Source organism: Macrotis lagotis, chromosome 7 (genome assembly GCF_037893015.1).
Source record: "Macrotis lagotis isolate mMagLag1 chromosome 7, bilby.v1.9.chrom.fasta, whole genome shotgun sequence".
NCBI lineage: Eukaryota > Metazoa > Chordata > Mammalia > Peramelemorphia > Peramelidae > Macrotis > Macrotis lagotis.
Window position 1 is genome coordinate 30524057 of NC_133664.1, and position 27939 is coordinate 30551995.

The window sequence follows — 27939 nt, forward strand, 5'->3', positions numbered from 1 at the left end:
TCCTTATGTAAATTCTTCCCTGATCATGGTTCAGATGAATAAGAATAAGTTTGTAAAGGGATTGCATTATTTGAATTTATTCTATGTCCATTGGGTTGGAAACAAGTGTCTTATTTTACAAAATTCTAATTTTGAATAGTGCAGATCTGAATTCATGGACTCAGAACCTAGCTGTTGAGGTCAGGGTCTTGGCCTTTTGAGAGATCATAGTTTTCCCTCCTCATTCCACCCACCCTGAATAACATTTTTAAATGCATGAAACAAAATGCCCAGTAATATCAAGGAAGCCAGTTATACTGAAAGTCATAAAAATGTTTTTAAAAAACAAATTAATTCATGGAATGCATATTAAGAACCCTTGGATAGGGAATTTCCCAAGAGAAAAGTCTTTCTGACAATTTAGATCTGCAGGTGACTGGAAGCTCACAGCTGTGTGAATTCTTGAGACTTTTGGCCTCAAGACCCCCACCAGGACACAGCAAAGGAATAATTGTAAAAGTGAAAGTTGTTTCTCTGCCCATCAAAGAAAACTGCTGTCCCTTTCCCTCTTATCTCTCCCAAGTTGGGAAACTACTTAAGAAGCAGGGACCAGGTCTTATTGCCCCCCCCCAATCCCAACTGAGCTCTCAAAAAATACAAGCAAATTGATTACAATACTCTCTTCTACATGGATATTAAAAAAGTTCAAGATTTCTGTTGTCATTAAAGGATAGAAAGACTACATTTTAAAAGCATACAAAGTTTAACCTAAACCCAAGGTGCTAGGAAACCCCATCCCACTCTACAGATGATTTGCCACCTTCGGTGACTACTCCCCAGACAGAAGTCTAGACCATGCTGGAACAACACTGGGGCCAAGCCCGGCATAGGAGAGGTCATGATATGTTGGCATGAATGGGGCTGGCTAAGAGGCTAGTTCTCTCTCCCCATTTCAAAGTCAAATAAACACAAAAATGGCAAGGACATCAAGTTCACCCCAAATTTCCCTGTTTCTGGCAGGGACGTCCAGCTGGTCGGATGACCATAAAGTTTAACCTCAGGAGGGCCCTAGTGACCTTTCCGCATGTTACCAGAAACTCAGGTCATCAGTTCTGGTCCCTGGATTTCAAGCCTGTGGAAGCTAGAGATGACTTTCCTACTCCCTAGGGATTACAGATGAAGTGGCTTGGCCAGAGCCCAGGGCAGAACTGTACTAGGCCCAATTCTACTCTGAATCTTGATCCAAGGTTCAGGCACACCAGTCAATACACACCTTTCAGAATAACTACTATGTGAAATCAGCAAATTTCTAAACAAAAAGGTGGCTGTTCCCTGGGTCCTCAGACTCACTTTTCCTAAAGCTCATTTCTACCTAATTCAATTCAGGGAACATTTATTAAGTATCTACTATGTGCTAAGCACTCAGAGTTAAAAGATAAAAGTGAAATTAGAATTGTTTTTAAAGGGTTTAGATTTTATATGTTAGGGGCAGGAGAATGGGGTGGATCCAAATAATCACATGCGTAATTATTGAAGGGCTGTAAGCCCTGACTACCTGGGGGGAGGGGGGTCCAAGAAGGGGCTTCTGAGAGGAACTCTGAAATGCTTCACAAAACTCTCACACAAAATAAGAGCTGAAACACATGCTTATTTCTCTGGAGTTTTGCAGTTTTGAGGACTAAGGAAGAATTATACCCATTTCACAGATGAGGAAACAGAAATGCAGAGTGATTGAGATGCCCAAGAGCCCAAAGTAAGTGAGCCCTTGAGCTGGGGGCCTGAGGCTAGAGGCTTGTCCCTGTCCACCCATCTGCCTCCCTTCAGCAGAGCCAGCTGAGTAAACAGGTACCAGGAGAAGGTCGCCCGACACTTAAGTGTTGACAGAATCACTCCATAAGAATGTGCAAGATTCTAAACTAAGTCTTATCTGAGGAGGCGAGATCATAATTATACAGTAATCTGCCATCTGCTTTTCATGTTTTGGATCAAGAGCAATGAATGTTTCTGCAGCACAATTGATCATTTGAGCTATATTAATTTTGAATTCTTCTGTCCTATTCAATTCTCAGCACAAGGGATGTTTATGGGGGGGGGGGGGGATTACATTCATGAAAAGGAATGAGACCAAAGTAGAAAATATATGCCTTCCGTAGACAAAGCAGAGCTTTGTTTTCCTCATTCATTAATACATAAAGGACATAAAATAAGAGTTATTCAATAGACTCAGAATCAGGAGACCTGGGATGAAATCTCACTTCTTGTATAATATTCATATTAGCTGGATTATCAAGAAAGGAATCACAGGTGCATAGATTTAGAGAGGTGAAACAACTCGCCCAAGGGCAAACTAATGGCACAGCAAATTTCAAATGTCCATTTTAAATGAATATTCAAAAAGTCTTCATTAATCAACAAATACTAATTATCTACCAATTATCTCAGTTTCCTCATCTGTAACATTGTAATAATAACTGTAGTATCAACCCCAAGCTGGTTTGTGGATAGTAGTGATAGGAATGGTGGTAGTGGTGGTGGTGGTGGTGGTGGTGGTGGTGGTGGTGGTGGTGCTGCTGCTGCTGCTGCTGCTGCTGGCTAAATGACTTGCCCAGGGACAACTAATGTCTAAGGTCAAATTTGAATTCGAGATTCCACGTACAAAGCTCTTTTGACTTGATTATCAACCTGGATGACATGATAATATATGCAAATATAATAATATGCAATATTCAGAGTATTAGCTAAGCATTAGCTATTAGTGTTCCTTGAAATATATACTAACTCTATAAACTCAAACCACTTCCTTTAATGCTAAACAAATGCCAAGTACAGGGAAAATCTGTCTCAATATTTCATAAAAGTAAACTAACTGTATAAAAAGGCCTGTATGTTTAGTCATATTCCAGAAAATAAATATTCAAAGGGTCTTTCTTGGCCAACAAATGTCATTTCTCTTATTTAAAAGTATGATTGGAAGAGGTTTTGGCCCAAGTCATTCTCTTTTAAAGTCAGGTATTCTAAGTTGAATCCTTCCCCACTACTCATAACTAGGAGATCAAAGGTAAACAAAAAATAATCTCACTAATCCTGAGGCTTCTGTAAGGCAGAATGTTGGTTACTAGGAAGTTACCCAGAAGAACTGGATTATGTCTTCATCTGCCCTGCTCTCCATCTCCTCATCTAATGCAGTGTCCTCATGGCAGAGGATCTGAGATTGGTTGGAAGGTCGATTGCCACCCTCCACTTTATCCAATAAGTACAGTCATCAATAAGCTCCTCCACCTTCATCTGAAAGCTTTTAAGGAAAAAGTATATAGCCTAGAGGAGAAAAAAATTTTCACATGCTGCCTCAGATCCTCTCTCTTAGAAAGAGGTAACAGTGATACCAACCTAAAGCTTCTTTCTGGGACTCGCTGTTCCCCTCTTCTGTATGATTCATTATCAACATTCCTTCTAATTTGTCTGAGAGTCCAGATCTTGATTCACTGCTTTTTTGAGATTTCAAAGCCTTTATTAAACACCTTCCATGCACCCCACGGTATACAAAGACCAAAATGAAACAGACCCTTCCCTCTAGCAACTTAACAGTTTTTTCTTTAATTTCTATGAAAAAAAGAATGATAGGAGGTGGAGGAAATACATACAATGATTATAGTAAGTCTATATAAAATCTCATAAACCAGAAAGTGTTTGCTCCCATGAGCTAAAACAGATGATTAAGCAGAATATGGGTAATTTGTTGTTTTACCAAATCTGAACAATTGATTTTATTGTGTATCACATAGCTACTATAGTCTCAGCATGTAGAAATTATTCAAGTTCAATAAATTTCATTTCAAGAGCATCTGGATCTCTAATTCAGACATTTTCCTCTTGGTTTTAAGCAAACACTGAAAACTTCTTAGGAAATGGGAACATAGAGATTTTACTTTACTCAGGAGATTATCAGATTCCAAATGTGAATTACTAAGGATCAACACTACCCCCCCCCAATCCATTTTCCCTTAAGTTGGTCTATATATTAGCTCAGTGCCAAGACTATGTCCATTAATGAGGGGGGTGACTGGGCAAATCATTCAATTTCTCGGTTCCCTCACGAGGTCCAGCTCTCAGAGTGCATGATTTTCTTTCAGAGCAGTGACCTTCAGGATTCTTTACATGTTCCTCTGAGAGTTTAAGAGACTCTTACATTATTTTTTCCCCAAACAGAATCACCTAAGCCTTTCCCTCCAAAGCACCATCTAATTAACAGAGTTTCTCAAATGAGTACAGTCAATTAGTATGATTCTCAGTAGTAATGCTCCATAAAGTCACTGTGAATACTGAATTAGCCAATACTGAACCATTACTCCTGGGAGAAATACAGGGGTTAAGTTCCCAGGAGCCCCTGGTCACAGCATTTATTTGAGCCCTTTCTGGAGCAGTCTTATGTCCAGACCAGTGGATCTCCCTTTCCTTTTTCTAGATGTACCAAATGGTTGGTTCATTGACCCTGAACTCCCAGCCAAGCGTACAAGAACTCATGCCTGAAGGAAGCTTATCTCACACACGTATTGGATGGCACAGCACAGCCTTCGTGCCCTTTGGAATAGTAGACCAACACCACAGGCTTTGGTTAGGGGCCATTTTAAACTGTGAAATCATCAGTCCAAAACTGCCAAATGCAAAAAGTAAAATGACCACCAAAAAGGACATTTAGTTATCATAGGAGAGCTGAAAACAAGAAGGCAGAGCATCACCTGATCTGACCCTCAGATTGGAATGTACATCACAGGCAACTCACATTTTTCACAGATCTGCTTGTGTTCACAAATGATCAGGAAAAGAACTCAAGCATTGAATCTGGGATTTCAAATAAACTTTAGCAATTTGAAATATGGGATCCGGGAATGGTGAGAATTGGCTATTAAGAATACAAAGTTGGCTCAGATGGAAAGAAGCTGGAGTAAGAAATGCATAAGCTGGATCTTTCTTTTTGAAGAGGAAAGAACAAAGAGGACACAAGGGGTGTGAGGAGAGGTTGAAGAGGGAAAATGGAAGAGGGGAGAAAGAAAGGAAGAGGGAGGAAGAAGAGTGAGGGAAAAAAGAGAGGACGGGGAGGAGGGAGAAGGGAGAGACACAATTTGGGGAGTCTAGCTGCTGAAAGGCTGGCCCCTCTGGTAATGAATTTTTGTGACCACAGCCATTCATGAAATCTTGTGGGAAGGCTGCAAGGGTGGACTGAGAGTAAATTCCTATCATTAAAATCAGGACCTCAGAGTCAACTGAGCCAGAAGCAATTATGAAGTACCTACTATGGGCCAGGCCTTGGGGGAATCAAAAAAATATGCAAGCAGGACTAGGGAAATTTTGGGGGTGTTCAAAAGAAAAGGTTCCTATCTTCTTAATAGATAAAACAGAGGAAGGAATTAAAAGATTATGTTTGAGAAAGTAACTTGACACTTTCTATCCAAAGTGCTTGGGGTAATAAATCTGAAATAATAACCAGTTATAAAACTGGGCCAGCTAACATAAGTGATAAAATATTCTGTTGATGCTATTATAAAATATAATCCCAGCATGATCATTTAATTTATGCTTTTCAGACACATTCTCTGCTCAATTCTTAAAGTGGCAGGGGAAAAAAAGAAGGGATAAAATGTCAAGACCCCAAGAAAACAGACACTAAATCCATTTTATCACTTAGCATTCTTTTATTATAAAATAAATATTTTCAAATCTAGGGCAAAAAGCAGATATTATAAAAACTCATCCATTATATATTGAAATAAAAAAGTAAAGAACGATTCTAAGCTTTTAACCAACTTCTCCAAGCATGTTTCTTTTTTCCCCCCAGGGGAAAAGTTGACAGTGATGAACAGTAAATGTCTGAGTGCTACAGTCACTGGAAATAAGTCAGTTCTCTCAGGGGCATAGCCCCAGCAGGTGTATCCATGAGCTCAATACATATCAGTCTATTTGTTGAAAAAGACAGACCAATGTAAAAGCCAGAAATAGCCTCCCCACCTTCACCCTCCCAAACAACAACTACCTCCCCCTCCAATTCCTTCAGTGAAATTACTTTAAGTGAACATTGAGGGAGAAGATGTAAAAGGTTCTAATCTCTTCCATTCATATTCTAATTCATTCATTCTCTCTCTCTCTCTCTCTCTCTCTCTCATTTATCTAGTTACCTATCTACATTTTGGAGTAATTTAACTTGTAGATGTTAATCCAAAACATTTTTTCCTACTGTTACATCCCAATGAAAAGAGTAAAATATTTGGTATCAGAATGTTGATTTGACAAATAAAATTAAATACAAGTCTTCACTTGTCTTAACACACACACATATGAGAGACACATAGTAGGTCATTCCTGAGTATCTAATCTTTTCTCTGGAAGAGGATAATGATAGAGATACAGTCTAGTTTTTCCTGCTCAAGGGAGTCCATTCAAGGGTAAGGGAAGAAGCCCAGTGAAAGCTTCAGTCACAAGGCTAGGCCTCTTCTCACTGGCCCAACTCCAAAGAGGAGCTGGCGGGTGGTGAAGCATTGTGTTCTCCACGTAAAGCTTTTGAAAGCATCTTCCTTGGATGGATGGCTGTCATCAGAGAAGAACCCACTTCCCCATTAGGGTTTCAGAAGACACACTGAAAGTATTTAATGCATTTCCAGGGCCATTTCAAAGGTCCTGTTGTTACATAAACCTTTGTCTTGATGGAGGCTACAAACCACCAAATCCTGCTGCTGGAGTAAAAAATCCAGAGGAGCCAAGAAAAAAAATCCTCAATTACTCATGTTGTTAGTGAAGGAGAGAGATGGGAGTAATTCAAACCTCGAATTTTTTAATGCTGAGATTAAGATTTGTACATAAAAAGAGATTAGCTGGTAGTACAGTAAAGCTTCTCATAACTTTTCAGTATTCTGGCAGTCACTGGAAACAAAGTTAGCACTCAATTATCCACTCCAGTATAATAGTGAGCTTAAACATATATATATATATGTATATACACATGTGTGTGCAATATGTATATATGTACATATATACATATATTATATATCACTTTAAGGTTAACAAAGTCCTTTTAAAATATCTTATTTGTCCTCACAACCCTCAAAGAGAGCTATTTTCAGATGAGGAAACTGAGGCAGACAAATGTTAAGTGGCTTGTGAGGCTCTAAGTCTAGATTTGAGCGCAGGTTTCCTGATTCCAAGTCCAATGTCTCTGAGTCAGCAAAAAAGAGTAGCCAGACAATCCAAAAATGGCCCCAAACCCCAAAACAATCCCAAATTGGGATTCACTGGTTTCTCCTCTTTCCCACCACTCAGATCAAACCTTACTTCCAAGGACTTTTTTCAAATGAAAGAGCAAGCTTTCATTTTCACTGAATCATATGGGAGTATGGGTGACAATTTAACTGGAAGGAGGCTTTCCCTAAACTGACTCTCAACCCTTAGAAAAAAGCCACATACCTAGAAAGGAAGAAAAGGGAAGCAGCCTGGGGCTGGTGGGAAAAGCCTTGGTTTTCAGGAGACTTGGTTTGTTTAGCCTTTGTAATCACCCTGTGTGGCCAGAGATCATGGAAAAGCAGAACACCCCCCCCCCCCATTTTCTCTCTAGATTCTCTAAGAGATATTTCCTTTACTGGTGGGGGATAGACAATCCTGGTTACAGGACACATTCTTGCTTCAAATGAAGCCAAATGGCCAGGTTAAAATGGCAAGAAGTAAAACTGCAGAGGTGAAGCCTGCCAAGGTCTGGGGTAGCACTTTTCCTCAGGCTTCTTTCCCTTCCTCCTCTGATAGCCTGCAACAAACACGGAGGATGCACCTGGGCCCAGCCCTGCTTTGGGGCTGGGGCCCAAACCCCAAATGGATCTAACCTGATCTTGCCCCCCAGACCCTGACAGTCTAGACCCAGAGAGCCCCCCACACAGACACACACCCTTACAAATGGGCTTGAGAGATACAAACCAAACTGTGAGCAGAGCTGGAGAGGGAAGGTCATAGGTTAGCTTTGTATAGTCTTATTTCTCCCAAGTGAACAGGAGAGACAGGTGGAGGGTGTTTTTTCACTGTAGTGCCAACACCTCAATGAGGAGAAAAAACATCAAGTTGGCACTTAAAAACCCAAGTTCAAATTCCAACTCTGCCAATTACCACAATGTAATCATCAAGTCTTAACTTAACCTTGCTGAGACTCAGTTTCTTCATCTGCAAAAGTAAGGTAACTGGACATGGGGGATCTCAAAGGCTCCTCAAAGCACTGGATCTAAGAAGCCATCATGAGTTCGTGGAATCTGTCCTTTGGACAAGAATTTAACCCAGAAATAATCACTTTCAGAAGTCCTGGATCAGATTCCAGAACTTGTCCCTGTCCAGTTCATCCTCTCTTTCAAGAATAAAAGTTCTTCAAAGGAGAACTCTTGAGTACCTGAGAACCAATAATGTCCTTGAAAAACAGGTTACTGTACTCTTCCTTCCTCATTTCAAGGCAACAGAGAGGATTCTGGAGCAAAACGGATGCAGTCAGTCATTGTATCAAGTGTTTGGGGTTAATTTTGTTTTTTCTTTGTTTTAATATATAGATTATTTCCAGAAATGACTGATGCCCTTTTTTAAAGAGTTTTGTGTCACTGACAGCTAATCCCAGTTCTGACAGTTACAGTCATATAGCAGTATTAGAACTCAGCACTCCGAAACAGAAGAAGACATTCATTTCTATATTAACTCAGAGATGATACTTTTGCCATCAGTCACATACAGGATGTGAATAAAAGAATGTTTTTCCGTTTCTAGAAAATTCTGAGCCTATGTCAAATTTCATTATAAATGGAAATATGTCTAGATGTCCTATAATTTTGTAAATCGAGTCTCTTATCTAGATTATCGAGAACTTTAGATCAGAAGAGAAAACCTCTCATAGTCTAAATAATATTTAAGATCCACCTAGTAGAAAAAGTACAAATAACCTGCTGAACCAGAAATCTGAAAAGATGAAATTCTGAAGATATTTTGGTTCATAATTAGTTCTGTAAAGGGAATATTCATTTTACTGACTATTAAAAACAATTATCTACATATGTGATTTCCTTGGCTGTGAAGAATTCCAGGTGTGGAGAGTCTTTCCACAGGTTCAAGACAGAGGTTAATATTTCCAGTCTTAAAGGGTAACCTGGGGCCCTGAAATTTTAAGAGACTGACCCAGGATGAGAGAGTCATTATTTGATTTCCAACTTACTAACCCTAACACTTGATCATGAGTAAATCAAGAAGACCAACATTTCAACAATCATTTCAAGCGGTTGCAATTAGCATAGTCTAGACAGGCTTTTTGTCCAAAGCTGGCACAGGGAGAGGAGGCTGGACCTGGAGTCCAGCTCAAACTCAGACATTAGGTGGGTGATACCAGGCAAATGACTTTGACCTTTCTGCTTCAGTTTCCTCAGCTGGAAAACGAGGAACAATAAGAGCACTTGCCTCACAGGGCTGTTGTGAGGATCAAAAGAGGTCTTACCATGCTACATAAATATTAATTATAATTATTATTAATAATATGAAGCTACGTGGAACCCCAGGATGCAAAGAAGCACTGCCTGCCTCACTTTATTAGTGAAGAATCTGAGACAGAAGTGCAAGGTGATCTCCCAGACGCCAAAACGTTCTTACTCAATGTCGCCCTGGAAATCTGAGTGGCCTTCGAGTCAGGAGAGTGACACTCCCAGAAGAGCCTAATGGGAACTGGCGGGATGACCCTCTCTGATCCTCTTTTTCCAAGACTGGAGGAGAAAAGCACTTTACGTACTCCAAACTGAGGCCATAGAAGAGGAGTTGATGCTGACTTCTCTCTACCCTCTCTCAAACTTCAACTTTTAAAGACATTTTCTTCCTTCTAAACTTTCCCTTGAGGCATTGTGTAGGGGAACAGTCATAGGGCTAAATCAGCTCTTCACTCTGCCCCTGGTGTGACCTTGGGTAAGTCACTTCACATTGGGTCTCAAATTAGGAGGTTGAATTAAGGGATCCTTGGGGTCTTTAATCCTGGGTTTTCTACTTGAAGTTATTTGATTTTCTCTCCTTTTAGAATGTAAATCTGTGGGAAGCAGGAGATCCCTGTCCTTTTTTATCTTTACCTCCCCAGTGTCTAGTAAACAGCTTGCATATTGCAAGTCACTTAATATATGCTAACTAAATTAAATTTCCAAGCATAAATAAATGCCAAGTCAACAGAGGTGGCTGAGCCTCCAATCTGATCTAGGCCAAGCCTTAAAGAGCTACCATGCATTTGCTGGAGATGACTAAATGTGGAAGAGATTCCAGTTCCCCGTTTCCACTGCACTCTTCCCATCCCCCTCCTTTCTCCAACTGGACCCCACCGAGGTCCTCTTCGACATCCTCTCAGATAGCCAGCATAGAACATGGACCTGTAACAGCAGCCTCCTTTTAATTTTGCAGTGAGCTTCTCCTGAATCCTGACACGCTTCATGGTTTATAACCAAGGAAGAAACTCTAAAATCTCCTATCAGGCAGATCCTCTTTTGCATGAGATTTCTTTTTCAAACTCATCCATTATATTCTCTAGGCTGTGCTGTGAAAGTAGTGCAAATCAAGTCCCGACAGTCAAGCCCTACTTGGGCCAATCAGACAAACAAGACGCAATTTAAACATTTATTCCAAAGACAGGAACTACATTTTCACTGAAATTGAGACACGAACATTTACAAAAGACAGTCAAATATTTGACTCCAAATTATCCAAACACTACAGTCAACAACAGGAATTTATGTTTTGGATCAGAAGCACATATGGAGAAATCCAAATTCACCCCTTCCATAAGAGTCCCCAATGCCTTTGTCATTTGGAAGCACCACAGGAATGGCAAATGACTCTGACCTCCTTATGACCCAGCTCAGACAACTATTTTGGGGCTGACCCTGAAGAACCAGCCAAACCCAGAGCAGGCAAATTCAGCTGCTCCTGGTAACCTGCCAGTTTTCCAAACAGTTAATGGATTTCCTTGACAAATCTCTTGAGTAGGCAAGTTACTGTCTGGGTGGTTCTTATATATATATATGCATATATATATATATATATTGTTTGTTTACTTAAAAACCAAATCTCCTGTGGATTTTCCTCATTTTATAGAGTTCAACCCCAAGGGCCTTTCTGTTCTAGACAGGCATGCCCAGCACTACCTGTGAATTCAGAAAGACCCAAGTCAAATTTCTGCCTCCACCAAATCCTGGCTGTGTGACCAATGTGCCATTCACCACCATCTCTGAACTTCCCTTTCCTAGTCTGTAAAATGGAGATAATACAGGAAAAGGTCCTGCCTCCTGGGGGGGGGGGGGGGGGGAATCAAACGAAACAATGCTTGCACAAGTGCAGTGAAAATCTTGAAACACCATATAAATGTAAGCTATTAATTAAAATAGCAGTGAAACCATAAACTTCTCGTGCCAGCTAAGATCACCTTCAAAAGAGTAATGGCTTCCAAGTTCAGTCACTTAGATTTGATGCAGTTTTTAAGCAGCTTTCTACTTTGAACATGACAACAGTTTTTTCCCCTTCAATAAGGGGAATTATTTTATATAAGTGAATAACAACTCTTAGGTAATTTCATGCCTCAACCTCCTGAGATTTCATGCCAGCTGTAGTATTGGTCACAAAAAACTTAAATGTTATTTGTAACTAAGTCAAAGACATATAAAATTATCCACAATCTTAAAAAAAAAAGGCCAATCATATCACTGGGCAATGATCAGACGGATTATAATCATTTTGCCTGAACTTCATTTCCCAACTATTCAGCTGAAGCAAACCATTCCAACACAATTGATCAATTTTGCTAAGGGAGTTTCTAATGTACAATAAATGACCCTCATGATCTTTGGCATCAAAGTTGCAGCAAAGAATGTCAAGTATATAGCTGACAAATTTACCATTTTGGTTGTTAAAGGGAAGTTTTTATAAAATTTTAATGATCAGTTGAGATGTGATTAAAAAAAAAATCACTACCACAATATATGACTTGGTGTCAAAGGGAAAGGATTCAAAAACCCAAAACAAATTAAAGCTATTGTAAGAACTATGGGTCTCAGCTTAAGTTCAAACAATTCCAGTTATGAATTCTTCCCAACAGGCTGGTGTTTTATACTTATCAATCTACTAATCATCATCAGTACCTAAAGTAAAACTCTTTGTAATAGCTGTGATGAGACCAGCTGTGAGTATAATAGAAAGGAGTAGATAGATATTAAACCATCTTATCTAGCAAAGAAGTGTTTGCCCTAACTGGCTAAAATACTCATTGCATACAACTTTGCAAACCTCTGCTATAGACAGTGCTTTCCTCTCTAAGCACCTGCACCTAAAAGCCGCATCAGAACCATTTCCTTATGGGCATGCTATTGTCAACTGAACAAACTATAAAGATAGCTATCTTTCAGCATCTCTCTTTTATTAATAGTTTCTGATTTTGCTTTTATAGTGATCCACTGAGAATATGGAAAGCAATATGACATCATACCAAAGAATCAAGTCCAATGGCATGTGATTTTGGAGACATCCCTTTATTTAGTCCGATTTTTCCTCATGAGAGGCATCTTAAAGCATCCGAACTCAATGCTGACCCAGTTGGAACACTGACCTTATATCAAAATAGAAATAAATGTCCTGAAATAGTCATCTTCAAACAGCCAAGCCAGAGCCCATATAGAAGGTTCTCCCCCCCTCTCCCCTTGCCTCATTTCTCTGTGTACCTCTATGTTGTTCATCGTTTCAAAGCCAGCACACTTCAGTCCATATAAGTAAATGTTTATCTAAAAATCAAGTGCTTGTGGTCAGAGATCACTTTCAATCAAATCTCTATCACTTCCTAGAAGCATTCATATAAAGTCAGAACCAACAGTCAGAAAAAAAACCAATTACACAAGGGGAAAATACCAAAATTTTCCCATATTTCCATGTTCAACACTGAATTTCCCACTTAATTAATGATCAAATACATATTATTTAGCTACTGTTACCAAATCAGTATTCTTTCATCATAGCACAGAAATTGCTCAGAGCCTTATCACACTCACCACTAAAAGATGATTCAAACTGTCATGTTGCAATTCTATTATCTTATCCTTATTACCTCACCCTATTTTTAGCAACTTCTATCAACACAACCAGCCTTGCAGAATATTCCATCTCTATGCAGAAAACAATAGTTCCTACAGTTTTTCTGCATCAAAATGATGTTGTCCAGTTAATGAGGTCGAGACAATAACAGACTCTGAACTCCAGATCGCTTCAAATACATCTTCAGTCACAAGCTCCAAAATGAAAGAAAATCCACTTCAACTTACCTACAGTTTGGAGGAGGATCCAATGTTATTTCCGCAAGTTCTTTCTGAATTCTTTAAAAAGACAAGAGAGAAAATGGTATTAAGCTAAGTACTTTTCTTCATTAACAGCTATCAAATTAATGAAAATGCCCATTTTCATTCATATTAAATTTTAAGCATAAGTTTTCAGTAATTAAAGTCAATCCCCTTCTCTCCATGCCATTCCCACATCTTTGGTCTTCAGAGTACTTCAATTCAATTACCGCAACCTAGTAGAGGAGGCGCCACGTGAAGCTGTGTTAGGGATACGAGATAGGTCCTGTTCTTAGTAGTACTTAACTCTTATTTAAGTAGAAATTTCTGAGAACTCAGTTTCCCTTTATGTATCTTTTGTTCAATTTAAATATCAACTTTATAGAAGTGAAATTGCTGTCATTCATCTCTAAGAGGACTCCAGGTTAAGCCACCAAGCAATTTAGCTTTGAGATGAGCCCTAATCAAGAGAAGTGTGCTAAAAGCACACAGCAAATCCGTGAATAGCATAAGCTCAATTGGAGGTTTTAAACTGAAAACTTCCTTTTGCAGAATTTGTAAGTCAGATAAAGTTCAGATTTCCATTTGAATGACTACACATAGAAGGTGAAGACAACCTGATCAAAATCAGAATCAAATACTCTGATTAGACTCACTGAGTCCAGGAGCATGCCCTAAGCATAACTGATTCTTTCTGATATCAGAAAGTGCTGTGAACTAGAAGTTTATTCTAAGAAATCCTTATCAATACCCATCACATAAGGAGGGGAAAAGGGATAGAATGGAGAACTGACTTTGCAAGTCCATGTGAACTGCATCACACTGTCTTTCTTTGGGTACATGCCTCCGTCCAGCTAACGATCTATCATCACTTATCCATCCTCTATCTACATTATTACTAATATAAAGTCGCATCCCAGGAAGCGGCTTGTGGAGGAAGTGAAACCGATGCCTGTCAGTCCCCTTGTGTCTCCCTCCCTGTTTCAGCATCTCGCTGACTCATGTGGCAGTTAGATGCTGAGGTTTGGTTTTCCTTTTAATCACTATTTCTCCCCTTGTTAGCCAGGATAACTTGAAATGACCGTATGAACACATGGCAAGCATTACTCTGATGAGGGCTATCAACACAGAATTCTGAAAGTAAAGGAAAAATATCTCAGAGAGCAGAGTCGATGCCTTTTATGTCTTCTGAGACAAAGAGGAACCTAAGATATATTAGACCATTTTTAAAAGGGGAATATTTTTCCCTTGACAACACGTCAAGGCCCATTTTCCCTAAAAAGGTAAAATCCATCCCTTTCACTCTTTTTTAGATACACTAGATAAATTTTAAATATGCTTACCCAGTACCTTCCCCCAACCATTTGCCCATCCCACTCACCTTAACCTCTGGCTCAAAAAGAAAAACAAACAAAAAAACCCACAAAGCATTCAAAACACTGCTCTTCTATGCAACTTTTTACTCTGAGTCTCAGTTATTTCATAAGTAAAATGGAGTTAGGTATGCTATTATCTCTTTTCTTGGATTTTTTCTACCCCATAATAAATATTACAATTACAATTCTGATACTTAGAAATGCAGAAACATTGCCTCTATTTGGAGAGAGAGAGAGAGAGAGAGAGAGAGAGAGAGAGAGAGAGAGAGAGAGAGAGAATATTACTGGTCTTTTCTTCTATAGTTTGGAGATAATTGTCTTGAGAGTGAAAAAAACAACAAAAATCATTTTCTAAAGGTAGTCATAGCATTTTTCCCATCCCACTCTACTCCCACCTCAGTGTCTTGGTTCAGAATTCTTTATTTCACTCCTACTTTTAAATCCTTTGGGAGGTAAAAGATGAGGTAAGGTTGAGGCTGTCACTATTTTCACCTCAAAGTCAAAACTGTGCTATGAAGGCAAAATCCTAAAGCTGCCCTAACTGAAAATAGTTCCATTTTGGTAACACACTTTCTCTAGTTCACATTGGGGTGTGACTACAGGCAGAGAAAAGGTTGCAAAGGCCTTGGAGATGATCCTCAGACCAAAGTACCACAGGACATTGACCTCAATTGATGATAGTTGGGACTCTCTAGAGGGCAGAATCAAACCTCAGAACCCACAAGATTTTTCTGACTCTTTGAGGATATGGTCAAATAAATCAAAAATATCAGAAAGTGCCCAGAAAGTGTGCTGGAGAGATTTTCTTATGTTTTACAAATTAATTCAAAAATTCCCCAAAAGATTTTAAACTGCTTCCACTATTTATTCCCCTTCAATGAGCAACCAAGACAAATTGGGTTTTTAGTTTGGGAAAATAATGGTTCACAGCCATGAAGCACAATTTGATATTTTTTTAAAAAGCATTTGTTCTGAAATGGCAAGACTATCAATTAGATGATTTCTAAAGTTCCTTCCTGTTCTAAATTAGTGATGTGATTTTTGGATGAGGAGATGACAAATGCAGACTTGTGATTTTATTGGTGAGGAGAACTCCCAGGATGGAAATTTCTTTCATCAATGACAGGTCAGCCCTTGACCTATAAATTAGAATTTGAATGAGGAATTTGAACCATTCTCCCTTTGAGCAAATTGTTGAAGCCTATGTTCTCCTCAAGAATAGTTTTTCTTTCTCTTTTTTTAAAAATTCATAGACTAGTAAAAAATAAGGGGGTAGCTTTTCCCCCCCTCCAAATTCCCAGGCCCCCTGAAGCTTATCCATAAATCTGTGTACCCAGGTTAGGGGTCCTCATCTTAGAGAGTTAAGTGTGAATTGCACATGTCAGAGGCAAAGCTTGGATCCAGATCTTTCTACCTCCAAGGTCTGTCTTCTGTCTTCAATACCACACTCTGCAAATTTCAAAGTCCTGTGATCCCTTGAATGGCTCAAATTGGAACAGGTGCCATTCTGAATGATTGGCAACTGGCCTCTAGCCTTCAAAATGGTGACCAGAGCAATATAACAAAAGCAGCTCTTAAAATGTTAGGATTCTACTTGCTCTCTGAGCTGCAGGATAAAATTAAGCCATGGGCCTTGGAGTCAGAGGTTTCCAACCACTAAGATAAATGAATAGTTCCAGCTATCATTATATATGAGTATGATGTGAACAGATCAGAAAATGGCAAACAAGTTGGATGAAAATTTCTTAATGTTAATCAACTCCATTTCATATCTTGCCTTTGTCTCTCCTCCCTAGGTGGCTCTCTTCAGATTTCTTCTCTGGATAACAATGTTGTACACTTGTACAACTGGTCTAGGAGATCTTGAAAGTCCTCAATCCTCAGATCTAAAACCCTATGAACCATTTTGAGCTAAATTACTGGAGCCCTCCTTGAAATCTCAACAGGCATTGAAAACATATTTTAGCATTCACAGCTGGAAAAAATAACCACTTGGAACCAAAACTATGCTTTCCACAAACCTCCGAGCCCCTTCTTTCTCCTCTCTGCTCCACCTTATGAACACCTCACCTCTCCCACTACCACCAATGATTTGTCAATTTTAACGCCTTTCATTTTTGTCCTTTCCCATATTCTCCCCCTTAACTGATCTTAAAAAAGAACCAAAGTGTTTTTATTATTTGTTGCATTATTGAATAACATATATAACAGAACAATAATATAGAACCAAAGTCTTCTTTGCTATATTACTGAATAGTAGTATAAAATATGGAACTGAAGTATGTTTATTATTTGTAGTATTATTCAATCAAGCAGCCATATGTTGTGGTTGAGAACTGCCCCCAGGCAGGAAGATGTGGGTTCAGATTCTACCTCTGACCCACTTCTGTGGACCCAATCCAGGATACTTAACCACTCACTGTCTCCGGGCAAGCCTTCAGACTGTAAGGGCAGATGAGCCCAGACATGCAGAGCCTTTCCCAGATGGAGGTCCCTAGACCCCCAGACCAATGGAATCACTGAGTCCAAATAATGATAATGATGCTGATCTAGAGCACTCTCCTCTTCACAAAAGACTCTCTTCACATTAACTGAAGGAGACTGGTAATATACTTCTCATCTCCTGTTCTGAACTAAAAATCAGATGAAAGATTTCCATTTCACTTTTTAAACTATTAAATAAGTTGCTTTTCTTTCCCCCTGTGAAGTCTTAACTGATTTTTTTTTGATAGGACAATGGTCCTCAATTAAAAAAAAAGTTCCTCACTCTTCCTTAGGTCGTATTAAAATCAAAAGGAAAAAATTATTTTAAAAAATTCAACTTTTTTATTTTAGTTTTTCAGGGTTCTGTTGATCTGGCCCTGTGACTTCATTGGTGTTGGGTGATTATGACACATCGAACAAAGCAGATAAGCCTTGGAAGAGCCCAGAGCCCAGAGAAGTCACCCAGAGAGGTGGGAAGCAGCAGGACTTAGACCTAGGTTGGACTCCAAAATCAAGGTTTTATCCACTATCTTAAGCTGTCACTCAATCTAGAAATAGAAAATGTTTTTAATCAAGACCTGCATTTGTTAAGTGTTGTCAATCTCTTCAAAGACCTTTATCTAAAGTGTTCTGAAAGAATTATTTTAAGGAAACCAACTTCTTCATTTCCCTTAATCTCTAAAGAATCAGATTAAGGAAAATATGTGACAAATTCGTCTTCTTTTAGTACTTACAAATCCAAAGTTTGTGAACTGCCACTGATGTTCATTACTATTTCTGGTTCATGATGAGGCAAAGAGTAATAGGGAAGAATGCATTTTTCTTGAAAGTGAAAGATATTGAGTTAAAATTCTACATTTGAAACTTAGGGTCAAGTCACTTAACTGTCTTCTCATCTGTAAAATGGGGTTGCATAAATGGCTCCTACCTCCTCCCACACAGGTTTCTGGGAGGAAATTCCAAAGTCTTGAAGTACTATGGGAATGGGGAGTTGGGATGTCTAACTGCTTCCCTCTGCAAAGAGGTGGGCACACTGTACAGAAATCACAAAGGGCAAAGGAAATCACATTGTGTTCTTAGAGTGATTTAAAAACTGGTTATGTCTGCTGATCTCCTAATATCATCGAGTTAGTTACTGCTTTATCATTTTGCTCTTTAAAATGTGCATACTAAGCCCTGAGAGGTATGAAAAACTCCCCTGGAGCTAAGGATCATTTATCAAGAGCACATGCTCTACATTAACGGGTCAGGCCTGGGAAAGCTTTAAGATGAAACCAAATTAGCCCCTGTACCTTTACAATCTCCCAGACAGGTCAGGGCTGTCCAGACAGAGGGCCGACTTCTAGCTGGACACATCAGAGAACCTTTCCTGAGGAAGGAGAGGGAGGAGAGAGAGACGAGGTCCAAGGATTCCAGCACCGGAGCTGCCAAGAGCAAAGGGACCCAGGGAAAAGCAAAGCAGGGAAAGACCAGAAGAGAGTCCAGAAGAGAGTCAAACAGAACGCACCAGGGGCCCAAGGAGAAGAGGCTGGGAAAGAACAGTGACTTCCAAAGGAGGTACTTGATGTAAGAGGACCGGGTACCCTCTGAAAGATCTCTGAGAGGGAAGCCAAGGGGTCAGAGAGCTCCAGCAGGCAGCTGGGAGGGGAGTGATGGGAGACACTGGGAGCCTGGAGGTAACAAAGATGTGGCTGAGGGCGGCTGGAGTCAGAGTGGAGAGACGGGGTCTAGGGGAGAAAAACCAAAGAGACGGCCCAAGACTTGGGCTGAAGGCGAAAGGAAGAAATGGAGAGTTACTGAGCTGGGGAGGGCTGGGAGGGCTGGGAGGGCTGCAGGAGCAGGTACAGAGCGAGCAGGGCAGCATGGGGAAAGAAGAATGAAGATAATGAGGGGAGTTTGGGATGTGCTGAGTTGAAGGTGAGGGCAAGGACATCCAGGCAGAGATGGCGAGCAGACTGCTGGGACGGCAAGGCAAGGCGGGGCGTGAGGGCAGAGGGCAGGGCTGGAGGCCCGTGTGGGCAGAAAACAGTCAGGAAGGAGGGGAGGGGCTCCTAGAGCTGCCGGCTTGGCACACAGCAGGTGCTTTTTGCTGAACTACATCATTCTCAAGGCTGATTCAATCCATGGATGTTGTCTGGTTAGACAGGCAGCTTAGACTCTGGGGGAAAAAAAAATTCCAAAGCCCAAGTCACTCCCTGAATAATGCTCTGCCTCCAAGCCCTGGGGATGGTGATGTGGTGATCCTCAGCCTGGACACTCCCAAGGAGAGCTGCCCTGGCAGGACCTTTGACCCGGCCCAAGGTTCCACCAGGAGTGAAGAAGAGTCTCTCTCTCTCTCTCTCTCTCTCTCTCTCTCTCTCTCTCTCTCTCTGTCTCTCTCTCTCTCTCTCCCCCCCCCCCCACCCCAATGCATTTCAGCCCTGCATATTCAGAGTCCCCAGGAGCATGTACGGACAGGTTGGGAGCCTTGCTCGGTTCAGGAGGCTCTTCTGTGTCAGAGGCCAGTCGGTCTGACTCAGAGGCCAGCTCTCTGGGCTCTCCCTCAAAGTCTTATGCAGGTTTTATTTCTTGATGACTCAAATTCATGTTTGCATTTAATAAGGCTCAAACTATTTTTAATTTTTCTGTTTGCAACAAACCCTACACAGTCATCTTTTGAATGAAAACAGGTGAGAAATGTTACTACAAGGAGAAGATTAAGGGACTCCAGGACAAAAACTTGAAAAGAATTATGAATTAAATCACATTTCTTCATTCTGGACATGGAGAAAAACAAAAGGAAGTCCACCCCTTGAACAAGGAACAAATTATCTGGCACTGGAGTCAAGAATGGGTTTTACCACTGTCCCCACAAGTGAATCATAATTTTTTTATTCTGTAATTTTTACTCTTCTTGGGATATGTAACTGGAAATGGGGCATACTGGCCAGTTAGATTTGGGTTCTAATCTAAACGTATGCTGACTTTAACTGAGTTCTCTCCCCAACCAATTCCTCGGTCCTCAGAATTACCTCTTACAAAATAAGAAGTAGGGGACATCTCTAAGCTCCTTTTTAACTCTAGAACCCCAGAATTCAAGGGAATGCTTCCAAGCATAGAAATGTCATGTGTCTAGTTACTAGGTGAAAATATTTGAAAAAACCAGAGATGAGTTTTTTAAAATTAATTATATACTTAATAACAAAACAGAAGACTAAAACGATGGGCCCTCCAAAAGTTGAATCAATAAAAGGGGAAAAAACCCAGAGAACACACGCTCCAGATATTAAGAAAAACAACACTGATATTTCTTTATGTAAAAATAAAAAGTGTTCTTTCTTGGCTTGTCAAGGCACAAACTTTTATCACCTTTCCTTGAATGCATGCTGCCCCAAGGACTGTTTGGGGCTAACACAAAACCCTGATAACTAGATCCTGTTCCCATCCCAGAATGTAAGCCCCTCCAGCCAGACCTTTTCAGTTCATATCCTGAACCCCGTGTTCCATGGTCCCGGATGCCCCAGGTTTCTACAAACAGCAGCCTGGATGGCTCCAACAGGACCCTCGGAGTCACCAGTTGTCGCCTCCTTGGACATTCTGAGCCTCCCTTAGCATCCAAGGAGCCCACTTCTCTCCACTGGAAAGATCTCCCTAAAAGGCAGCTATGGCCTGCCCTGGCTGGGTAAGGGCAAAGAAGCAGCCCCCTTCCCCTCTGCTTTGGGGCATCCTGAGAAAATGCTCCAAGAGCAGGTAAGCAAGGCTGATGGTTTGGAAACCAGCCAACTCTGCTTTCCATGGGCCAGAGGGAGGGCCCTGCTCCTCAATGGACCCATCAGCAGGGGAGTCCTGGCTCTCAGCACCTTGACTGGAGACTCTCGACTCACCCCTCTAAAATTCTTCCCACTTCCATAAGCAAAAGAGCTTCGGGTGGCCCACAAATCTGAGAGAGTCACTGGTGCCTAGTTCTGGCCTTCCCTTTGCTAGAGACTGGGACTGTGCCGGGCACCAGTGGCTTGCCCGCAGCCCATGCCTGGCCAGGTGGAGGATAAATGTCAATAATGGCTCTCCCGTGTGAAGCTGCTTTTGGCTTGGTGAGCACTTTCCATGACTGATCAGGCACCTCAAGGATTTGGGAGAGCCAATAGGGTGTCCCTTTTACAGGAGGAGAGGGAGGGACTTGTCTGGGGTCCCACAGCTAATGAATTTCTGAGCCTCAATTTGAACCTGAGTCTTCCTGGCTCCAATCTAGGACTCTGGTCAATGTGCCAACCTGGTTCTCTTATACTGCGTTGCCACATATGGGTCTATGAATGAAGGGGATTTCCTAGAGACAGCCTCCATTCCAAAGTAAATCTAAGTGAAAGATGCATGGCCAACAGACAGAATTTCAGAGACAGGGAGGGAGAGGGAGAGGGAGAGGGAGAGGGAGAGGGAGAGGGAGAGGGAGAGAGAGAGAGAGAGAGAGAGAGAGAGAGAGAGAGAGAGAGAGAGAGAGAGAGAGAGAGGAGACAGAGAGAGAGGAGAAAGAGAGAGAGAGAGGAGACAGAAGGGGGAAAGGAGAGAGAGAGAGAGAGAGAGAGGAGACAGAGAGAGAGAGAGAAAGACAGACAGAGAGGGGGGAAGGGAGAGAGAGAGAGAGAAAGAGAGAAAGATGGAGGGGAGGGGGAGAGAGACAGAGATATGAAAGAGTCAGAGAGAGAGAGAAGAGACTCCACACTAGTAGAGAGACCCCTCAAATCATCCATTTTCTCATCAAAATTCAATCAGGGCTGTGTCTAGATCAGCAGGCCATAAAGCTCAACAAGCCACTAGCCTTACTGAAGGTATAATCAAACAACCAGAAGCTGAGAAAAGCTGATGAGCCTCAACATGTTTTCCTTTGTGTGCAGAGATGCTCTCTTCTCTGGTGCTGGCAAGGACAGCCCTCGAGGAGTCTTCTCACTACAGGTGATGCAATGAACCATCATCTCCAACTCATGAAGTGTTCTGCAAACCTTTCGAGCTCTAGACATGGTGTCCCAGGAGGCTTTAACAGTTTTAAACCGCACTGAGACTTCTGGGACATCCTGTATAATGCACGCAGTAAGCATGACAGCTAGGTGATATGGTGGATATAACAACCAGATTCAGGGTCAGAAAAAGCTGAATTAGAAACTGGCCTCAGATGGCAGCTGCATGATCCTGAACAAGATGTTTAACCTCCTACCCCCAGTCTTCTCATCTTTACAATGGGGCTAATAACAGTAGCCTCACAGGATCACTCTGAGAAAATGGATGGGAAGAGAACCCAAAACCAGAAAACCCCAGGACAATTATTTCTCTTATTAGTCTTTCAAATCCCTTCACGCTGGCAGAGCTCAGAGGCCACCTCGTTCCCAGGAGCACCAGGCTCCAACATCCTCTAGCCAGCAGCCGGCCTCTGCTCCTTCCCCAGCATGTCTTGATGGAGAGCCCCACACCCCTCCCTGCCAGCACCCCTTGGAGTAGGACACAAATCGAGGACCAAACTCATTCCTGAGAGAATAACCAATACCACTTCATTTCCCTTTGTGAACACGTTTGACTGTCAAATGGAAAACTATTAAATAGCTCAAAATCAATGGGGAGAGAGGAATGCCAGATCACATGAGAAGTATTTTAAAACTTAGCAGCAGAAAGAGAACAGCTGTAGCTCCAAAGGTGATTGGATTTATGACAAAATGTCCCTTTGCCTGAAACAAAACTGAATCTGGGAAAGTCTGCCTTCAGATAACAACTTCCAAAATTTTTCATGACTTGATCCCCAATTCAAGGATGAAATGAAAAGAGAGGATGCCAGTGAGGAGTCATCCCTCTGAATCTTAAAAGGAGATTTTTTTTTTCGTTAATATGAATCATAGTATTTCACATCACAGTTGTGTTATACCTCTAAACCACCAGTCAGTGGAGTCAATTCAGTGGAAAAATGCAAAGCAGTTGGACTAACTGCTAACTAACTAACTAGCTGACTACCCAGTTCAGGCAAAATCATAGAACCAAATGGAAAAGGAGAAGTGGGAGCCTTGAACCATAGCTCTTTTCATAGCTATTTGCAAATTAAAAAGAGTAACAGAGCAGAGAGCAGAACATGAATGCCAAAGACTTCGAGAAGAAATCATGTTTTTCCAACTAAGAGCAAAAAAGGCAGCCTAAAAACAGAAGTATAATCTTCCTTTCTATCTAACTCTGAAAAAGATGATTGATTTATATAGCATTAAAATACTCCTATTTATATAATCTTGCTATCAAGCATCACCCTAAAATATTTTTTCACAGTGATTCCTCTGAAAATTGAGATTTGTAAGAAGCTTTAACACATTCAAATATGCTCCCTCTGCCACTGTGAGATAGCACATCACAAGCCAACTGGGTGTGCGCTACTCATTCATTCAAGCGTTTAAGGAATTATCTACTGAATCTCTCAAACATACTTTCTCCTATCTTGGGGAAGACTCATAACACCAAATGAAGAGACTAGTAAGAGGAAACCAAAGCCTTCCTCATCTTCAGGGAGTTTAGCCGTGTGTGTGTGTGTGTGTGTGTGTGTGTGTGTGTGTGTGTGTGTCTGTGTGTGGCACTGCTCCCATGTGGTCATCAGACATTCTGAAATCTAGTTTCTTAGAGTATCTTTAACTAATCAATAGTATCAAGTTTCTAGGGATGACTACACTACAACTTGTCTTCTTAAAATTTATACTTCACACACATTTAAGGACTATCCCTGTGGACTCAGATGTCCCAACTGACAGCAACTACTTTCACTTCAAAAATTTTGCAGTGAGACTTCACATAAAGCAGAAAAGACGATCTGATAAAAGAAAAATCATCACCACTATAGTTCAAGTTTTCCACTTTTCAAGAGACTTCCTAATGGCTTAGCACTGGGCTTTTCCTAAAACTGGAATAAATCATAAAAGATTCACTCTCAAGAGCACAACATTCCAGAGCAGTGTTTCTCAAACTTTTTCAGATTGGACAGATCCATGGAATATATACTCCATGCAATCCCACTTATAATTAAAGGAATGAGAAAAAATATAATTCACCATCAAAATAAAGGGGGGGGGGGTCAGACTTAAGGAGGAAATCACTGAATCAATTTCCTTTCTTTAAAATTCATTATAAGAAAGTAACCTAGAAATACCTTCATAATGTAAGTAACCCCAGACCATTTGGAAGATCACTCCCAAACCAAGACTAAAGAATGGAAAACTCATCTAGCTTTCAGAAAGATTTCCTGTTTCAGAAAATCAAAAGGTTTTCTTGAGCCTTCATTTGACTCTATTCTTAAAGGTCTGAGCAGGTGCCAGGGTAGTAGAGGGTAGGGAGAGGGGATATATATATATATATATATAGATAGATAGAGAGAGAGAGAGAGAGAGAGAGATACATATATAGATATATATAGATATAGATATATATAGATATTTATGTGCATGGGGGTGGGTTAAGGGGGTAGGGGAAAAACTATGGTTAAACTTCTTTTGTGGATTTTATCCAATGAAACACAGTATTTGTTAAGAATGTGAAATTTATTCTTCTTGTATATAGTAATAATACTCCTGGAGCAATAATAAAGAGAATAAATAAATAAGCAATAAAGAGAAGGAGGGCAGCTAGGTGGCAAAGTGGATAGAGTACTGGCCATGGAGTCAGGAGGACTTAAGTTCAAATCCAAGCTCAGACACTTGATACTTATTAACTACATGACCTTGGGCAAGTCACTTAACCCCACTGCCTTGCAAAAAAAATTTTTTTTAAATAAAGAGTAGGACACTCCACATCCTTAATCAAGGCAAAAAGTAAAATAAAAAATTGCACTTCTCTTATAAGTTTAATAATTTGACTTCTCTCAATTTCCTAAGATACAAAAATAAGAATAACAATGAGATCAAGATAGACCAGTCATTTTACCTTTCATAAATTTTTCTGAAAGTCAGTTTTAACAAAGCAATACTGATTGATACTAGTGGGAGAGCAATATTAAAGGGGATTCCTTCTGAAGGCTGAGTCTAAGTACATGCCAATTGCCACTGAGTGATTGATGAGGCAGAATAAGACCATTTAAACACCTATTGTCCGGGTCCCTGTTTCCTCCATGGGAGGAAGAAGACAGTATTAAGAATGGCCCACTGTCTACCCTAATGAAGGCAAGAGACATACTTTGGACATTTCTGGCTTGACCAACAGGAAGTAGGAATGACAGTCCATTTGATGGATGGTGCAACTATTTCCTACTTTCTACTATGCTGTGTTACTGAATAGGAGGAAATATTTATGGTTCGGTTATTATAAATCAAACCGACAAGCTTAAACATTGGTGATCTTAAGGACACACTATAGTGAATAGGTGTGGGTTTACCAAACTCAGACCCAAGTTAAATATGCCACGCATCATTTGCTAGATGGAAGAAACAATTTCTTGCTCTCACTTTTTTTAAAAACCCTTTAAGCTTTGGATTTAAAAAATATATATATCTAAACCCAGATAGTCACTGGGCCATACTCAGAATGAATGACGTTGAAACAGAATGCTTAAATTCAATCAAACTTGGTAGTCCCCCTGCAATGGCTCATGCCATGAATACAAGTGATAACAAACTTGGTACCTTTTTGCACTGGTTGACAGTTTAGCAGCAGTCTTGCTAGAGATCTTGCCTTCCTTTTTCTTGGGTTGAACTTGCTCTCTTTCTTGCTCCTGCTGCACCCCTTCACGCTGGTCTCCATCAGAACTGCCCCCACTGGTACTTGGGCTGTCGTCAACTCTTTGCCCTTCAGTGGACATCTTAGATGCTGCATTGAAGACCCAAAATAAGTGAATTAGTTTTTCCTTAAAGTAGACTTAACATGCATATGGGGGAATGGGGTTCTTTCCCCTCACCCCTTCCTTCCTCTAAAATCATGAGGCATCAAGCTGTAGGACAAACAGCAAACACAAGCAAAGGAACTAACTCTCTGGTGAGGAGTTTTCTTGCAGGCAAGTCGGTTGGCATCTTCTCTACAACTTGTTGAGGAACAGCCTAAAGTACCAAGATGAAGAGATGTGCCCTGGTTCATATAGCTGGTAAGTGTTTGACATCAAACTTAAAACTAGACCTAAGTTTTGAGGCTGGTTTTCTGTATTCACTATCAATCTCCAAACAATTGGAGAAGAAGGGGGCTAAGAAACACGCAAGACAAGAGACAGAGCTTAAGAGGAAATAAGGAAGGGAAAGGGAGTAGTTCTAATAGTTAAGAGTCTGATGATAATGCTCGTCCTTCAATCTCAAAGAAGACTATGACATCCAAGAGGAGAGGCCAGGATAAGAGTGAGGGGGACTATGTCAAGTAAGTCACCAACTTCATTTTCTCCTTTAGGGCCATCTAGGGCCAATGGCCAGATGTGGATCAGGACAACTAGAGATGGCCTTGAGCCTGAAGCAATCAGAGTTAAGTGACTTGCCCAAGGTCATACTAAATATGTATCAAGTGTCTGAAGTCACATTTGAACTCAGGTCCTCCTGACTCCACGGTCTGCGTGTGCTCTATCCACTGTGTCACCTAGCTGCCCTAAACTAGGGTCTAGTTTATTCCTAGAGGCAGTATGGTATAGGAGAATGAGCAGTGGGAAGGCTCTTTTACTTTCAAATCCTAGTATTTCTATCTAAAGACAACCCCCCCACCCCCACCTAGGATGACAGAATTGATGAATCACTAAAAGATCCTTTTTACAAAAGTAGGCCCCATAAGACAGCTCTGAAAGTCACTAGAAGGGAAATCTCACTCTCTCTGACCCTCTTCCTTGAATGGAGAACATCAGTCTTGGCAGCTGTGACATCTTTTATGAGCACTAAAGTGACTTAATAGAATACTGAAATTTTATATCGGTATGTTTCATGTCTAGCTCTAACATTGCTCCCATATTTCTTGATTTTTTCCAATTTTTTTTTACTTTATTTTAATCATAAGCCTTAGATTTAGCATTGATTTTCTTGAACTTATTTCCTGCCTTTAAAACTGATCAGATGTGTGTGTACATAAGAGCACATCGGTGTGTATGGATGTGTACATCACTATATAATAACCAGGCGCTCCTGTCGGGGAAGGGCCAGTAACTACTGCTGGCAGCATTTTTTAGCAAGGTGGTCCATGACTATGTGGTACCACCTATGTGGCATCACATAAACAGGGAAATTCTCAATTGAAGAAGATTCTTCCTCAGACTTTTTGCTGATATTACAGCTACACCAACTGTGCCTAAAGTTTGGTTTCTAATCCAATATAATAGAAATAACCACAATAATATTTACATATTTCTTTAAGGTATTACAAAGCACTTGCCTTATCTAACATATCTCCTCATTTTATAAATGAAGAGGCTGAGGACTGGGGAGGGTTAGTGGCCTTCTACCTCTAAGGTCACACAGGTGATAAGTAGTCAGGGCAGGATTTGTATCTAAGTCCTCAGATTCCAAATTTAGTTCATTTTCCACTACCCTTGAGGTCCTCCATTTATATTTGTTTCAGCAAGCTGTCTTCATTTGTTATCTTCTCAATAAAAATTCACAAATAGAATTTAGAACTCAAAATTTAAAACAAAATGTTAAAATTGCTCTTATATGTAATCAGGTAAAAATAAACTATTAAATATACATTTTAAAAGAAAAAAATGATTATTTACATATAAATGTCTGCTAAGCAAATCTACAGGGTCATAATATGAAAGTAGTTCACGATTTGAATTCAACATTTAAAGTACAGAAATAACTAGTATTTAT

The 27939-nt window shown here is 40.5% G+C and overlaps 1 protein-coding gene across 2 annotated transcripts in view; it reads right to left on the reverse strand.

Moving 5' to 3' along the window:
* Window positions 1-27939, reverse strand: part of LOC141494479 (ubiquitin-conjugating enzyme E2 E2) — a 338783-nt gene that overhangs the window by 308574 nt on the left and 2270 nt on the right. For both annotated transcript variants that reach the window (XM_074195712.1, XM_074195711.1), the window contains exons 2-3: window positions 25792-25975; window positions 13314-13364 (exon numbers count right to left, since the gene is read on the reverse strand). In XM_074195712.1, the coding sequence (XP_074051813.1) occupies window positions 13314-13364; window positions 25792-25967 (227 nt within the window). In that variant the 5' untranslated portion in view covers window positions 25968-25975. The remainder of the gene's footprint in view (window positions 1-13313; window positions 13365-25791; window positions 25976-27939) is intronic.